At 41.4% G+C, this 16,793-nt stretch overlaps 1 protein-coding gene across 2 annotated transcripts in view; it reads left to right on the top strand.

Annotated features, from left to right (window-relative positions):
* Positions 1-16,415, top strand: part of SERINC5 (serine incorporator 5) — a 66,611-nt gene extending 50,196 nt beyond the window's left edge. For both annotated transcript variants that reach the window (XM_039545397.1, XM_039545396.1), the window contains exons 7-12: positions 2,320-2,415; positions 5,763-5,889; positions 10,768-10,834; positions 14,638-14,677; positions 15,492-15,639; positions 15,979-16,415. In XM_039545397.1, the coding sequence (XP_039401331.1) occupies positions 2,320-2,415; positions 5,763-5,889; positions 10,768-10,834; positions 14,638-14,677; positions 15,492-15,639; positions 15,979-16,126 (626 nt within the window). In that variant the 3' untranslated portion in view covers positions 16,127-16,415. The remainder of the gene's footprint in view (positions 1-2,319; positions 2,416-5,762; positions 5,890-10,767; positions 10,835-14,637; positions 14,678-15,491; positions 15,640-15,978) is intronic.
* Positions 16,416-16,793: the final 378 nt, after the last annotated feature.

A 16,793-nucleotide genomic window follows, 5' to 3' on the forward strand; every position in this document is an offset into this window, starting at 1 on the left:
CAGGAAAAATTAGGGCCAGGCACCCTTGATAGACCTCACCGATGCTAGTCTGCATGGTTACCAGTCCTTTTGCACTGCCCCATGTGCCAATAGGCTGATGACGAGGACGGATACCAGTCATATTGCACCATCAGCCACCCATGGCGGGGGGGGATCAAGGATGTTGGTGTTGAGTGCTGCAGCGTCGGGTCTATCTGCAGCATTCAGTAAAGATAGGGTGACATGTTAGAGTCAAGAGAGGATTGTTTTCCCTTTCACTTCTGGGGGTGGGTGGGGGGGTGCGTAAATTGCCGAGCTATGCCCTGACCCACCGCGGACACTGTGTTTGACCCTAGAAGCATTTGGAGCTCAGCCAAGAATGCAAATACTTTTTGGAGACTGCAGGAACTGTGGGATAGCTTGAGTCCTCCAGTCCATGAGCGTCCATTTGATTCTTTGGCTTTCCGTTACGTTTGTCACGCAGCAGTGCGCTGAGCCCCTGCTATGGCGTCTGTCTGGAGATTTTTTAAAAATGATTTTGAATTTTGTCTTCTGTAACGGAGCGCTGATAGAACAGATTTGCCTGCCCTTACAGCGATCACATCCGCATGGTCCATGCGGGAGCTCTTTCTTTATTTTGATTTTTAACTGCATCGCCACACGTGCTGATCTGAGCTCCACGCTAGGCAAACAGGAAATATTCAAAAGTTCGTGGGGCTTTTCCTGTCTACCTGGCCACTGCATCCGAGTTCAGATCGCTGTCCAGAGCGGTCAGTGGTGCACTGTGGGATACCGCCCGGAGGCCAATACCGTCGATCTGCGGCCACACTAACCCTAATCCGATATGGTAATTCCAATACTAGCGCTACTCCTCTCGTTAGGGAGGAGTACAGAAACCGGTTTAAAGAGCCCTTTATACCGATATAAAGGGCCTCTCAGTGTGGACGGGTGTGGTGTTAAATTGGTTTTACGCTCCTAAAACCAGTTTAAATGCCTAGTGTAGACCAGGCTTGAGAGTCAACAATGTAATAGTGTTGCAAAGAAAGCAAGTATCTTTCATTTAGCAGGAGTATTGTAAGCAAGACACGAGATGTAATTCTTCCATTCTACTCAGCACTGATAAGGCCTCAAATGGAGTATCGTGCCCTGTTCTGGGCACCACATTTTGGAAAAGATCTGGACTTTCTCCAATTTGTCCACAGGAGAGCAACAAACATGATTAAAGGTCTAGAAAACATGACATAAGAGGGAAGTTTAAAAATAATTGGGTTTATTTAGTCTGGAGAAGAAGATTTATGCCCCCCACCCCCTTCCAGTCTTCTCAAGTTGTAAAAGATTGTCAGTCTCCTTTTTATAAATTGTTCTCCTTATCCACTGAGGACAGGACAAGAAGGGGCTTAAATTGCAGCTAGGGCGGTTTAGGTTGGACATCCAGGAAAAACTTGCTAACTGTCAGGGTAGTTAAGCAATGAAATAAATTGCCTAAGGAGGTTGTGGAATATCCATCATTGGGGATTTTTAAGAGCAGGTTTGACAAACACCTGTCAGGACGGTCTAGATAATACTTAGTCCTGCCTCAATGTGGGGAACTGGGCTAGATGACCTACTGAGGTCCCTTCCAGGCCTACATTTCTGTGATTTCTATGATAAGCATGCCGGTATCTTTGATAGAATTCCCTGATAGGGTGGGGACACAGCAGAGGTTTCACATGCGTAGCCATTGCTAGGTGTGGAGCCACTTATGCTACCTTTGTTGTAATTACATGGTTACGAGAATAGCATTCAAACCTATTCAGCTCTGATTTCATGCTCATTTCTCACTGTCATACAGTTACCATCTATCTGTTTTTTGAGACTAGGGCTGAAACAATTCACAACCATTTTAATTTTTGTTCTTTTTCACATCACGTTTTGTGTTTCAAGAAAAAAATTGTATTTTGTGGCATCTTTCATGCACTAGGACTGGAGACACATCAGTGCTTCATGTAATTTCAGAGTTAAATGATGATAGGCAATTATAGCTGTTAAGTCTGCCAGTAACTTACGCCAGGTGTGAATATTGTTTTTGAGCTTGGTATAGTTAGCCAGAACACAGCATTTATTTCTTACTGGTTTGGGGATCTTAACCTCCCTGGAGCAGCCAGTGTAGAAAGGGATGTTTCCTTGTGTCCGTCAGAGGAAATCGTATCTAATCTGTCTGGAAACTTTCTGAAGTGCATAGGCAAAGGATTAAATAATATTTTCCATGTGAAAGATACTTTGACTATTTGAATTTGTTTGTTTTTCAGTTTATTAAAGCCCATAAAAATGCTTCAATATCTTACCTTTTTTTCTCTAAAGGTAAGCCACACTCTGGTTTGTTGCAGTCAGGAGTTATCAGCTGCTATGTCATGTATCTCACCTTCTCATCTCTGTCAAGCAAACCACCAGAAACTAGTAAGTTATCTTGAGCTTTATTTAAGTCCTTTAAGGCACGCTGCATCAAAAGTGAATTTGTTTAGGCCTTTAGATTATCATGCCAAACAAATCCTGCGTGGTCATGAGTTCAATGCAAGATGCTAGATTTGGCAGGAGAGACTGGTGAAGGATGGAGGCCAGTGCATGCAATACCAACCAGAAAGATGTAGATCCTTCTTTAGTTTCAGATTGGACACTTTTGTCTGCCCTTTTTTCGCTTCTATCCAGTAGATTTCTTTCCCCCGTTGCTATTTTAGCTGCCATTACAATAAGATCTCTTGCGTTCCTCCTATAATTAGGGCCCTACCAAATTCCTGGTCCATTTTGGTCAATTCACAATCCTAGGATTAAAAAAACTGTAAATTACATGATTTCATCTATTTAAATCTGAAATTTCAGTGTTGTAATGATAGGGGTCCTGTCCCAAAAAGGAGTGGGGGCGTGGAAAGGGGATTGCAAGGTTATTGTTGTGGTACGGCTCTTTCAGAGCTGAGCAGCAGCAGTGCAGAAGTAAGTATGACATGGTATGGTATTGCCACCCTTACTTCTGCACTGCAGCTGGCGGGGCACTGCCTTCAGAGCTGGGCGCCTGGACACCCAACTACCATTCTGAAAGCATCACAGTAGTAAGGGTGGCAATACCACATTCCCCCTAAAATAACCTTGCGATCCCCCTGCAACTTCATTTTGGGTCAGGATCCCCAGTTTGGGAAACACTGGTGTCACCTTTGAAATCTGTGTAGTATAGGGTAAAAGCACACACAAGACCAGATTTCATGGTGGGAGACCAGATTTCACAGTCAGTAACATGTTTTTCATGGCAGTGAATTTGGTAGGGCCCTGCCTATAATTGATGTGCTAGATTGGTTCCATGCTCCCAATTAACAAAGCAAACTACCTAGTTTTTTACCCCATTTTTCCTTTCATGTGAAAAATTACTCTTATCTTTTTTTGTTTCAAGAGCATTTGAGTAGTACTACAGTTGCTGTTCACAGAGAATAAAAAATTAAGATTAATACTCACCAGATATGGGTGTCCTTGTACTTCGAATTAGTATGTATGTGAAGAACACATTGTGCCTCATATTTCCAGAGCATCTCCAGATGCCAAAAAACCTTGCTATAGTTTTTCTAACATTAGGGTCTTTTTAAATATTTGCAAAAAAAACAGGAGTACTTGTGGCACCTTAAAGACTAAAATTTTTTATTGTATGAGAGCTTTTAGTGAGCTAGCACTTCTTTCTTGGCATAGAATGGAACACACAGACAGGATATTTATACACACACAGAGACATGAAAAGGTGGAAGTATGCATACCAACAGGCAGAGTCTATCATTTGGAGATGAGCTAGATCAGGCAGAGGGAAAAAAAAAAAAATTTTTTGAAGTAATAATTAAGAGAGAGGAGTGTGAGGAGAGAGAGGAATATAGAAAATAGAATCATATATCAACCAACCTTCCCAGTCTTCCCAGTTATTTTTATTAATGGTATCTAGTTTGCATATGTTTTTATTTTCATCAAGTTCTCTCAGTCTCTTTTTTTTTTTTTTTTTGTTTTTTTTTGCAAACCTGCAAGCTCCACTTCAAGTCTGTTACTGGTGTTTAAGTTTTAGTTGTTCTTCACTGGTTTTTTGTGTCCTGATATGATTTGTCATTTTTGTGTCCATTTTTTCTTTCTGTAGACTGTCTGGTCGTGGCATGTGTATGTGGGGGCAGCAGGGGCATTGGCTGCACATATCACGCTGGTAGATGTGATGGTGTATGTGCCCTGATGTGATGGTGTGTGTGTCTGATGTGTGTGATGGTGTCCTGTGGTGGTGTGGATATGTGGAATGGACTCAGCTCTCTCTCATGCTACAATAAATTTTTTAAATTAGTCTGCCAAAAGTTTTTTTTTTTTTTTTACAGATAAACACTAACACTGGCTGCTACTCTTTAAATATTTGGTTTGTCTCCATTTTTCTCTCAAGAAATTCCTTTTTGGAATCCATCCAGACTGGTGAATCTAGTGAACAGCGAGCCATTTTCCAAGCTCCAAAATAGATTTCTGTGATTCAGATGAATTGAACTAAAGCCTTTCCTTTAGCCTAGTGGTGGGCAACCTGTGCCCATCAGGGTAATCTGATTGCAGGCTGAGTCACCGTATGCTGATGTTGACCATCCGCAGGCACTGCCCCCTGCAGTTCCCAGTAGCCGCTGTTCTCTGTTCCCAGCCAATGGGAGCTGCGGGAAGTGGCGGCCAGCACGTCCCTGCGGCCTGCCGCTTCTGGTAGCTCCCATTGGCCAGGAACAGCAAACCGCAACCACTGGGAGCTGCCGGGGGGGAGGGTGGTGCCTGTGAATGATTAAAGTCAGCATAATGTCTCGCGGCCTGCAATCAGATTACCCCGATGAGCCCACATGTTTCCCACCACTGCTCTAACCTCTGCAATTTAGGCTAGTCTTGGTAAGAATTGCCTCCTTTTTACTAGAATAGCAGTAACTAGAAAAGGAACGGTGAGGAACGACTTAGTGATGTGTAGGCTTTCATCTGTCTGGGCTGTCCACCTGTCAGAAGGAAAGTTGGAGAATGACACACACTGGTAAATCTGAATGAGACACCCAATTTATAGGCAAGAAAACAATTGCATTTGCAAGAGCATGCACTGGGCAGGTAGGTATTAGAAATATCCCAGCCCTTGGCTCAAAGCAGATGTATTTGTCAAGCAAAAGTAAGTGTACTCTGGGACACCAAGGACTATGCTGGCAGTTTGCCAGGAACCTGAGGGCAGTGGCTAACTTGCATACATTTTAAAATAAAATATGCCCATAACCAGTGTAGTTCCTTGTCCTCTGTACATCATTTTAGGAGTAGAGTTGCCTCAGGACATGTTTTTAGACCTCACTGAGCCTATATTTGGCACTTGGACTGCCCTTAAAACACCCCTGTCTTAAACAGACATTGTACAGGATAATGTGAGCCAAGCTTTACAAACAGTAACACATTTATAACGTAGGTGTAACTCTTTAAATTTCTTCAGATGTCACTTGGCCCTCCAAATAGGGGGGAGGTGAAGTGTTGGTGACTGGCCCAGCAGAGACGCTGGGATTTTAAGAACTACCCCAGGGCCTGACATGTCTCCACTCTGAGCCAGCTAAGTGCTGAAGTTTACTGTAGTTCTGCCCTTCAAGAAACAACACATCTGGGGCAAGTCTAATTTCAGCTTCCCAGCCTAAATAATCTTTCTAAAAAAACAATGTTCTTGATGTTTCAGGAAACAAATTATGTTCTTTAATCTGAAGTCAAACGAACTTGTTAATTAAGTTTGGTTTGTTTTGTTTTTAAAGTCCTGGATGAGAACCATAAGAACATTACAATCTGCGTACCTGACTTTAGTCAGGGCTTGCACAGAGATGAGAACCTGGTTACTGGATTGGGCACTGCCCTTCTGTTTTGTTGCATTTTATATTCTTGGTAAGTCTTTGCAGGTTTGATATTTTTTTTTAAGTTACCCTACTGTAAATTAAATGTGGGGATCAAACAGATTAAGATTTTATAATGTGTGCAGTGCAAATGCAAAGCAATTGCTAGAGGCAGAATTACATGATAGGAGGGAAATTAATCTGATTAATCATACTTTTCCACAGTGGCTGGATGATTCTTCTCTAAAATGATCAGTGATGAAATAGGCAACTCTGAATCCTAATGATGATTTAGCATTTTATGAAAAGGATCCACATCTACTGGTCGAAGAAATTTCAAACGTGAACCAGTGAAGCATTGCCTTTCTGAGTCTGCAGACATAGCTGGTTTAATGTGTCTGACTGCATATGCAGGAAGACAACACTGCCTTTGTTCATGTTTGAAAACTTTCTTAATCATCAAGACAAGAAACATCACTTTTCCACAAAGTCTTATTCTATAGAAAGTACCACCAAGTAGTAGCTTCTCTGATAGTAATTTGGACATGGTTTGTGGTTTTTAACCTTGTGGCAAACTGCCGGGGTAGTGTAGTGTTGCTCTCCATTCGTAGCCACCCATGTAAAGGACCCCAATCTAATAAACTTCCTAAATGCGATGTGCATAATGAATTGAGTGATGTCTGTCATATGTATGTGATCAAGCACTGCTAGTGTCTGAGAATCTGAATATGAAATTGACTAGAAGGCCTCCTGAAACTGATTAGTCTATTTGGTTGTCCATGAGAGAAATTTAAAAAAAGCAAACAGTGAAAAGTACAGTAGAGTTAAGAACACCTTGAAAATGGAGGTTGTTCATAACTCTGAACAAAACGTTTTTTCCAAAAACGAACTGAACATTGACTTAATACAGCTTTGAAACTTTACTATGCAGAAGAAAAATGCTGATTTCCCTTTTTTAAAAAAGTAGTTTACATTTAACACAGTACTGTACTGTATTTGCTCTTTTTTTCTCTGCTGCTGCCAGTTTGTGTACTTCTGGTTCCAAATGAGGGGTGTGGTTGACTGGTCAGTTCGTAACTCTGAGGTTCTACTGTAACGTAGATATTTTATTTTTGTTTTTTAATATTGATGTTCACTAGTAGAAAGGGTGGTGTTAGTAATCTAGTGAAAGACACTTTGTGTTTAGAAACTTTTACCAGCCGTCTTTTAAAAGAAATTCTAATAGCTTTATGATTTATTCTTAAAATTTAGCTCAGCTGAAGAATAAATATGTTGATGTGGAAAGTAAATACAAGTGAACAGCTGCTCTGGTACAGCAATAACATGCCCATTAAAAAATGATTTGAAATACACGTATTAAAAAGCAGAAATCTCTTACAAAACCTTTTTAATCTGTTTGTAGAGGGAGGTGTGACAGATTGTCTCAGACTTAGACTTTTAAGGTCAGAAGCAGGGCTGGCGTTAGGACGTGCGGGGCCCAATTCGAAAGAGCCACCGCTGAAATGCCGCTGAAAATGGCGGCAATTCGGCAGCAGCTCAATTGGTTGCCGCTGTTTCTGGCGTCACTTCGGTGGAGGGTGTGGGGCCCCTCTTCCAGATGCTGTGAGGCCCTCTTAGGCGCAGGGCCCAATTCCTGGGAATCGTGGGAATCACCCTAAAGTTGGCCCTGGTCAGAAGGGACCATTATGATCGTCTAGTCTGACCTCCTGCACAACACAGGCCACAGAATCTCACCCACCCACTCCTGTAACAACCCCCTAACCTATGTCTGAGCTATTGAAGTCCTCAAATCAAAGTTTAAAGGCTTCAGGGTGCAGAGAATCCTCCAGCAAGTGACCCGTTCCCCACGCTGCAGAGGAAGGTGAAAACCCCCCAGGGCCTCTGCCAGTCTGCCCTGGAGGAAAATTCCTTCCCGACACCAAATATGGCATTCAGCTAAACCCTGAGCATGTGGGCAAGACTCACCAGCGAGACACCCAGAAAGAATTCTGTATAGTAACTCAGATCCTGCCCCATCTAACATCCCATCACAGGCCATTGGGCATATTTACCGCTAATAGTCAAAGACCAATTAATTGCCAAAATTAGGCTATCCCATCATACTATCCCTTCCATAAACTTTTCACGCTTAGTCTTGAAGCCAGATATGTCTTTTGCCCCCACTACTCTCCTTGGAAGGCTGTTCCAGAACTTCACTCCTCTGACGGTTAGAAACCTTCCTCCAATTTCAAGTCTAAACTTCCTGATGGCCAGTTTATATCCATTTGTTCTTGTGTCCACATTGGTACTGAGCTTAAATAATTCTTCTCCCTCCCTGATATTTATTCCTCTGATACATTTATAGAGAGCAATCATATCTCCCCTCAGCCTTCTTTTGGTTAGGCTAAACAAGCCCAGCTCTTTGAGTCTCCTTTCATAAGACAGGTTTTCCATTCCTCAGATCATCCTACTAGCCCTTCTCTGTACCTGTTCCAGTTTGAATTCATCCTTCTTAAACACAGCAGACCAGAACTGCACACAGTATTCCAGATGAGGTCTCCAGTGCCTTGTATAACGATACTAACACCTCCTTATCTCTACTGGAAATACTTCACCTGATGCATCCCAAGACCACATTAGCTTTTTTCACAGCCATATCACGTTGGCAGCTCATAGTCATCCTATGATCAACCAATACTCTGAGGTCCTTCTCCTCCTCTGTTACTTCCAACTGATGCATCCACAGCTTATAATAAAAATTCTTGTTGTTAATCCCTAAATGCATGACCTTGCCCTTTTACTATTAAATTACTTCCTATTACTATTACTCCAGTTTACAAGGTCATCCAGATCTTCCTGTATGATATCCCGGTCCTTCTCTGTGTTAGCAATACCTCCCAGCTTTGTGTCATCCACAAACTTTATTAACACATTTCCACTTTTTGTGCCAAGGTCAGTAATAAAAAGATTGGTCCCAAAACCTGTCCCTGAGGAACACCACTAGTAACCTCCCTCCAGCCTGACAGTTCACCTTTCAATATAACCCGTTGTAGTCTCCCCTTTAACCAGTTCCTTGTCCACCTTTCAGTTTTCATATTGATCCCCCATCTTTTCCAACTTAGCTAAATTTAGTCTTATGCTCTAAAACAACCTCCTTGTGGGTGGCATTGAGACTGCCTTTTAAGAAGGTAGGGTATCCAGTCCTAATATCTGGAGAAACCAGGCTACTTTGGTATTTCCTATTGGACCTGAATCTGGGCACACCAGTCTGTGCATTTGTGGTATCTGGGTTATATTATTGCAACTCGTATATCTGGGAATGAACCAGGAAAAAACTCCCAATTGTTTAGCAACACAAGTTGCCATGTAACTGTATCTACAATGCACTGATCTTTGCGTTGGCTCTGCACTAAATAAGAGTCCAGTTCAAAATCTCCATCCTCCAAGAATTTGGCCTTTGCTGCCAATGCTGCCCCAAAATAGCTGTCTTAGAGGGTAGTGCAACCAGTCCTCCCATCTGGAGAAACCGCATAACCCTGATAACTCCTAGACACAGATCTTGCCATGAATCCATATATTCATGATGATCCAGGTTTGATTATTGCAATGACCTCCTATTACATCTACTTTTGAATCTTTCAATCAATAGGAAAGATTTGTCAGTGTAGAAGACAGACTTTTTAGAAGAGTTAAAACTAGACTATGGAGCAAGACCACAAATACCACCATGTTCAGAACTAAATGAGAAACTCATTTCTTTGTGGCTTCATCCTCAGTACGAGATCTACACTCCTCTAAATGGTGGGAAGGAAACAAGGGGTAGAGTATGTTGTTCTGTTGCTAAATGTTTCAGAATGACTCGTTTACTACAGTTCTGGGGTCCATATAAGTACCTAGATAGAGATCTGTGTTCACCTTTCAGTGTGGGTCATGGAGAGTTTGTGTAACATAGCCATCCTTCCTCTAGAGGAGTGGGGTGGAAACTGGTAAGGATTCCCCCAACAAACAGACTTTACAGGAAATGGAATAGACTCATAGACTTTAAGGTCAGAAGGGACCATTATGATCATCTAGTCTGACTTCCTGCACAATGCTGGCCACAGAATCTCACCCATCCACTCTTGTAACAAACCCCTAACCTATGTCTGAGTTATTGAAGTCCTCAAATTGTGGTTTGAAGACCTCAAGCTGCAGAGAATCCTCCAGCAAGTAACCCATGCCCCATGCTGCAGAGGAAGATGGTATAAATAGTCTTTCCTAGCTTATAAATACTGATTATGTCTGTCTGCTAATTATGAGTTTGTCTCATTTGCAAGGCTGTGACTGGTCTTTATTTACAGGATCAGTCAAAGCATTTGTGTAAAACTAGTCTGGAATGGCAAAACACCCGTCATGCATAGCAGGGAGAACCTGTTCTGAATGCACATCAGTGTGTTTAGCTTTTCTGGCTGGTGGCATTGACATTAATAGAAGCCGTCTAGTTTATTTTTAAGTTCAGGCTTACGGAATGAGTCTGGTGATGATCTGTCCTGTAGGTTTCTACTTGCACAGAATAAACCTTTCACAGACTTAGCACTTGACCCTACATTCTGTGGTATCACTTACTTCAGTTGGTGCAGGACTGGACCCTTAGGGTATGTCTACACTGCAGCTGGGAGCAAGACTCCCAGCCTGGGTTACACAGACTCGTGCTAGGTTCATTTGACTTAGTACGCTAAACTCAGCAGCGTGGCTGTGGCTCTGGTGGGCATTTGACCTAGCCACCCAAGCTCAGGCTCAGGGGCTTGAAAGCATGAGCCACAGCATCCACAGTGCCATTGCTAGCACACTACTTGGGCTGGGAGGCTCACTCCCTTCTAGCAGTGTAGATGTTTCCCATGAGACTTTTCAGCATCACAGGAAACATATACTTACACTGCATGTTATGGTGCTATCTTTTCTTTGATTCTAGTTTGACCTCAACAACTCGTGCAAGCTCTGAAGCACTGAGAGGAATATATGCAACGCCTGAAACTGAAGTGAGTTAACTATTCCCCGAACTGTAACAGATTGCTTCTTCCCTTCATACAATCTCAGTGCTGATTTTCAAGCTGTACGTCTTCCGATTGTATGTATTGTTGCAAATTCTACATGAACTGGAACTGAGAAGGATGGTATAAAAGGGTCAGCTGCCTCTTGAGCAACCCCTTGTGGCCACAAGTGGCTCTGCAGGACTCTGCATCCGTTTTCCCTCTTCAGGCCCCCTGAAGAACTCCATGCAACACTTCTGTAGTTCAGCAGTGCCCTTCTTTGGGGCTGGATTACAACAATATACTCATTCCCAAAACAAAGTTCTCAAATCCCCATAAAGTTTGTGCTCCCAGTCTTCCTGCTGGGGGTTCTCCCAAGGTCTTCCCTGCATGGAGCCAGCTCCCTCCTTGATAATTTAGGGTTCTCTGCTGGAGCCTGCTCACTCCCAGCTGCCATTCCCTGCCTTAGCAGGCCTTTGCTGATGTGTCTCCCTCCAGCTTCATGCTGGTGTCTTCTCCCCAAGCACTCTCCACTTCTACAGCTTCCTGCTGCTTTTTATAGGGTAATCCCCTGATCCCTGCTCAGGTGTGCCTTCTGAATAACTAGAGTTTGCTGGCTCCAGGCCTTCCGGGGCAAGCCACTCTGTTACAGATAGCTAAGTAAAAAGCCTATTCACAGTCCACGTGTTCTTCCTGTCAGGAAAGGTGGGATTTCCTGACTCTTTACTGCCTGGGCTGGCTCCTCAGCAGCTCCAGCTGGTCCCTCAGAGGACTTGGCTAATGTGTCCTAAATGGTATGCTGCTGTCCTTGCAGTTTTTTCCCTAGCATTCTGCAGACATCCTGTGATGATACAGCTTGCATTAAACTGGAATTTAACTGTTCCCCAGAAGCTCACTTCCTCTCAGTTAGAGGCAGAAAAGTCAATATTTATTAGGAATATAGGCAAAGATGAGATCACTATATTTTAATTGCAGAACAGGGCAGTTTTCAAAAGTCAAAGGTAGTAAAACATGAGCAAAAGTATTAGTGCACCACAACAGGGTTCCTTAATCTCTACCCACCCAAAACCACTAACACTTTGTTTTGTTCCCCCTCTTCCCCCCTTTCTGTGGCTTTCTTCTTGGCATTTTTACAGTGAAAAAGATAATAATTAATGTACTGTCACCATTGAATTGTCATGCTATATGTGGTAGAAGTAAGCCATTCTATTGCATACATGCATTTGTTAACTTCACAAATGTCTAACATGTTGTCAGCTCCCAGTATGGAAGACTGAATTCCCACTCCATTCTAGTTCCCTTGTTTTAGTTGCTGTAGCTTCCATCTGAGGTAGAAATATCCCTGTTTGGCCTTACCCCAAAGGTGAATTCTGTGGGAAAACTTGAGCAAACTAACTCAACCCACTTAACTCTGAGCATTAAAAAAATCAGCATTTTTCAATATGTTCACTCAGAATTTGTACACTCTATCTAAATGGGTCAAGCTAAATACTTCAAATTTAGCTTTTTTTTGTAGATCAAGACTCAGAAACTTAGAGCTGATCCTATGTATTGTAAAAGCTTTCTGGATGTCATGAAACTTGGTACAGAACCTAAGCATTCATACTGTCACCTTTAAAAAGTGGTGTTTCTAGACTTCCTTGGTTGCAAAGATAAGTATTTAAAAATGCTACAGTAATTAACTTTGTTATATACCCAAACATGCAGGTAGTACTCATATAAATCTTTGAAAAATAGTAACTATTGCTTATGGCTCAATATTAAATATTAACACTCCATTTTGCAAAATCACTATACTTCAAGCATGTGTGCCTGGTACTCCAGGCACACGCGCACACAACCTTAACGCTGACCCTCTCTACTGGATTCCATGCACATTTTTTGCCTCCTTACCAATCAGTTGTGCATACTTTGATCCAGAATAGTGCTTGGGCTGCTGCTTCAGACCCCAGTCTTGTCTTGCCAGTGTGAGAGTTGAAGCAGTTCAAGCTTTATTGTAGTATGTTAGAATGCAAATTGCTGAATGGAAAGCGGAAGGCACCTGCTGGTACGCCAGTCTTAGCCTGGTAACCCTGGTCCATTTGTCTGAGAAAGTTGAACTGCTTCACTAGAGCACTCAACAGTAGTTATTGCTAAATCATTTGGGGACTGTTGCATGTGACTATAAAGCAATGACCAATTAATTGCATTCTGATTGTCTTCCCTGTGACAAAGGGCCTTTGTCTTTTGACAAGAAATGTAAACATAATTCTGCAGCTGCATCTATTTATACAGAAAGTCTTTCTGTACCTAAACTAGAGACAATTAATTGCTCTGAATGGCTATTTGTATGCATGCCAACTATGCTAATTACATAATGTGCAAGGCCTGAATTTCTGACACATGTATCCAAAAAAAGTGGCTGGTTGTTTTTTTTAAAGGAACTTGGCATTAACTTCAAGATCTTGATGTAGCCAAATAATGATGGAAGCGAAAGGCAATAGTTCTTGTCCAAATTTAACTTAAAAAAGTAAAGAACCCTGTTAAACCAAACTATAGGAAGAGCCTTTATTCTCCGAATAAACTTAGTCAGCCAATCTCTTAAGCAGGAACTGTGCTAGTTTTTTTGTCATCTTTTGCATCCAGAGAGTATTTAATCATACACAGCTAGTGTGAAAATCCTTATCTATTAAACTGAAGTATAAAGATCACAAATCTTAAAGTACAACATAATTTCTTGGCATGTATACTTCAAAACCAAACACCCCCTCCTCCAAATGAAACTGAAACATATTAGAGAATAACAGATGTTGGAGATGTAATATAGAAAATGCAGGACTAATACATGTACTGTAGAATTGTGCAGAAGAAGGAAAAATACGGGGAAAACACACAATAAAAGTGCAATGTTGTATATTAGAAGGCAGTGGAAATAGGAAAACACGCTGGCAATACCCAAATGCATTTCAGAAGTGTCAGTGAAGAATTAGCTTCTAGACTGAGAAATGAGACTTGTCTACCAAAAAACAAAACAAAACAAAAAAAACCTTGCTTACATAAAATAGTATGAAGATAAAAGTAACTTTGTTTACTATTGCTGAATTCAACCTCGCAAATGTCCATTTAAGTTTGATGCTTAAATTTGTATAATCAGTCTTGCTGAATGTAGTCAGAATCTCTAATATTCCTGTGAAAGCAGCAAAGAGTCTTGCGGCGCCTTATAGACTAACAGACATTTTGGAGCATGAGCTTTCGTGGGTGAATACCCACTTTGTCGGATGACATGCATCCGAGGAAGTGGGTATTCACCCACGAAAGCTCATGCTCCAAAATGTCTGTTAGTCTATAAGGTGCCGCAAGACTCTTTGCTGCTTTCACAGATCCAGACTAACACGGCTACCCCTCTGATATCTAATATTCCTTGCATCCTCATTTCTATAAAGAAATGTTACTTTAAAAAACACCTGTGACTTAGGTCTGAAGAAGGAACTATGGTACACAGCATTACTCCACTGTAGCTGCACTACCCTCTTGTAATTTGAATATTGGTCTTAGATTATGTAAAATGGATATGTGCAATATATTTCTCCATAAATGGTTAATTAACACCAGGACTTGCAGTGTAGCTGCCCAACTTCCAAAAGTTCTATTGCTGTAAATTGCTTGGTTATTCCTGATTGAGGCTTTGGCTGTGTTGTCTGTTGCAAATATACAAAGCAGTGTTTTTATAAATTAGTATTTCTAATGTAGGCACAATAGGCTGACTTAATCTGCTGTTCTATTTCTCTGTTGTTGCATGAAACCTCTTTGTTAACTTTATGTCTGCCTTGTAGGTAGCTCGTTGCTGCTTTTGCTGTGCACCCGATGGAGATGGTAACTATGCATTTCTTATACATTTTGCTTAGCATTGCTTGTGCCATTTAGCCCAAACCACAAGAGTATAACTAAGACAAGGCCCAGTATATACAGAGGTGCATGTGTCCTAAATTCTGTGGAAATTGAAACTTCTTCAGCAGCATGAAATACATTGAAAAATATTCAGAAACTAAGACTACTCTAGAATACTTAATTTTATATATTTTAAAATCTGTACAATTTTCTGTTATTTCAAAATATATAAATACTTTCCCATTCCATCCTTATGTGGTCAATCTCTCTTCTTGCATTATATGAAATAAAAAAAGGTGTGAAAGGGGAGTAGCTGCTCTTAACATACTTTCGAACGGGTGTGTCCTGCTGTCACTGCCAGATTTGTGTGCTCAGCATTCTGTGCTCTTCTGTATTGAGCCTTTGCTCTCTGCCTGGGTGTAGGAACAACAACAAATGGAGTACCAATTGTTGCCCCCTCTGTCAGAAGACCCAGTGGTGTTGGGACTCTCACTTTGGTTTCAGCAAGGGAGTACTCCATGAACTGAGACCAATATAAAGTGAGGAAGCTCAGGATCCTGTGATTAAGTTAAACACCTGAATTCATGACAGCACTTAAACATATGCTTAAATTCCATTCACTTCAATGCGACTTAAGGATGTGCCTGAAGTCAAGAGCATGCTTAAGTTATCTGCTAGATAAGGATATTGAACTGAACTGGGCCTAAAATTGTTCATTTTAATTAGATCTCTAGGATGTGAACTCTACCACTGTTTCCATTTTAGTGTAAAATAACTTCTTGTTCCCTGTTTCATACAGCTGACACCGAAGAGCATGTTGAAGAAAGCGGCGGTCAGACTGTAATTTATGATGAAAAGAGAGGCACGGTATACAGCTATGCCTACTTCCACTTCGTTTTCTTCTTGGCTTCTCTCTATGTGATGATGACAGTAACTCACTGGTTCCAGTAAGTAAACTTCAAGGTGGAAAAAAAATCTTAACATTCATGTAGTGTTACCGGACGGCTCTCAGTGTGGGAGTACACTTGAAATACCCAAAACTGGAGCAGTTGCATCTTGCCTCCTGGTTGAGAGAGGGAGAGAATATGCGGGTCTGTCCTGGCTGTTACCTGAACAGGCTCCCAGTTTACAAAGAGCTGTTCACCTGTTCCCAGGTTCAAAATTAGGTTGCTTGAGGTCAGTAATTGTCTCAAAATGAGTAGAGGGGAAACAAATCTAAAATAGGAACGATGAGTGTAACGGCTTACTGCATTTCTTGTCACCTTTTCCCTTCATCTCTTTAACAGTTATGAAGGTGCTGAGATTGAAAAGTTCTTCAGTGGAACCTGGTCCACCTTCTGGATTAAGATGGTGTCATGTTGGGTGTGTGTCCTACTTTACCTATGGACTCTTGTAGCACCTCTCTGCTGTCCAACCCGAGAATTCTCAGTGTGAGAATTCACAAGCGCTATTCTGTTACAAATACATCAGTCACTTTGTGATGGAGAAGTAAGTCTATCATCACGTGTCTTAACATGCTGGTTAGTTACCTCTTGTCAGAGGAAACCATAGATCTGAAGACTTCCTCTTTTTTTAAACCTTTTTTTAACTATCTGAACAAAAATGGAGCTCCAAGGGACAAATCTATTCAAAGACAGTGCTGCAGCACTGATGCAGAAGGGTGGGGAAAATATGGGTAATGTTACATAAACTGGAATAAATAAAGTTGTAGAATAACTGACAATCTGATTTTATTGGCAATAAGAGCAAAACCAAACATAGTGCAAAGTGTATCTTTTCCTCCTGTGGAATATCAGATACCTTGTAACAAAAAGAAATGTGTTTGTTTTTATACTTTTCATTACTGATGCCATTTACAGTGGTGGTGATGATGATGATTCAAATTCAAACTATCCTTTTATACTGCACACAAGTCTTGATACCTGTCTCCAGATAACTTTCTCCACAAATGCACCTAAAGTACTAGTTGAGTAGTAGAAAACGAGTAAGCGTTTGACTGGAGAGGGAGTTGGGCAATGTATCTGCTCAAAGGTTTCTAAATATATTAAATTACTCAATATATTAAGTTATTACAAATATGGAATGATAAAGAAATGTACCA

This window comes from Mauremys reevesii, linkage group 6, assembly GCF_016161935.1.
Source record: "Mauremys reevesii isolate NIE-2019 linkage group 6, ASM1616193v1, whole genome shotgun sequence".
Classification (NCBI taxonomy): Eukaryota; Metazoa; Chordata; order Testudines; family Geoemydidae; genus Mauremys; species Mauremys reevesii.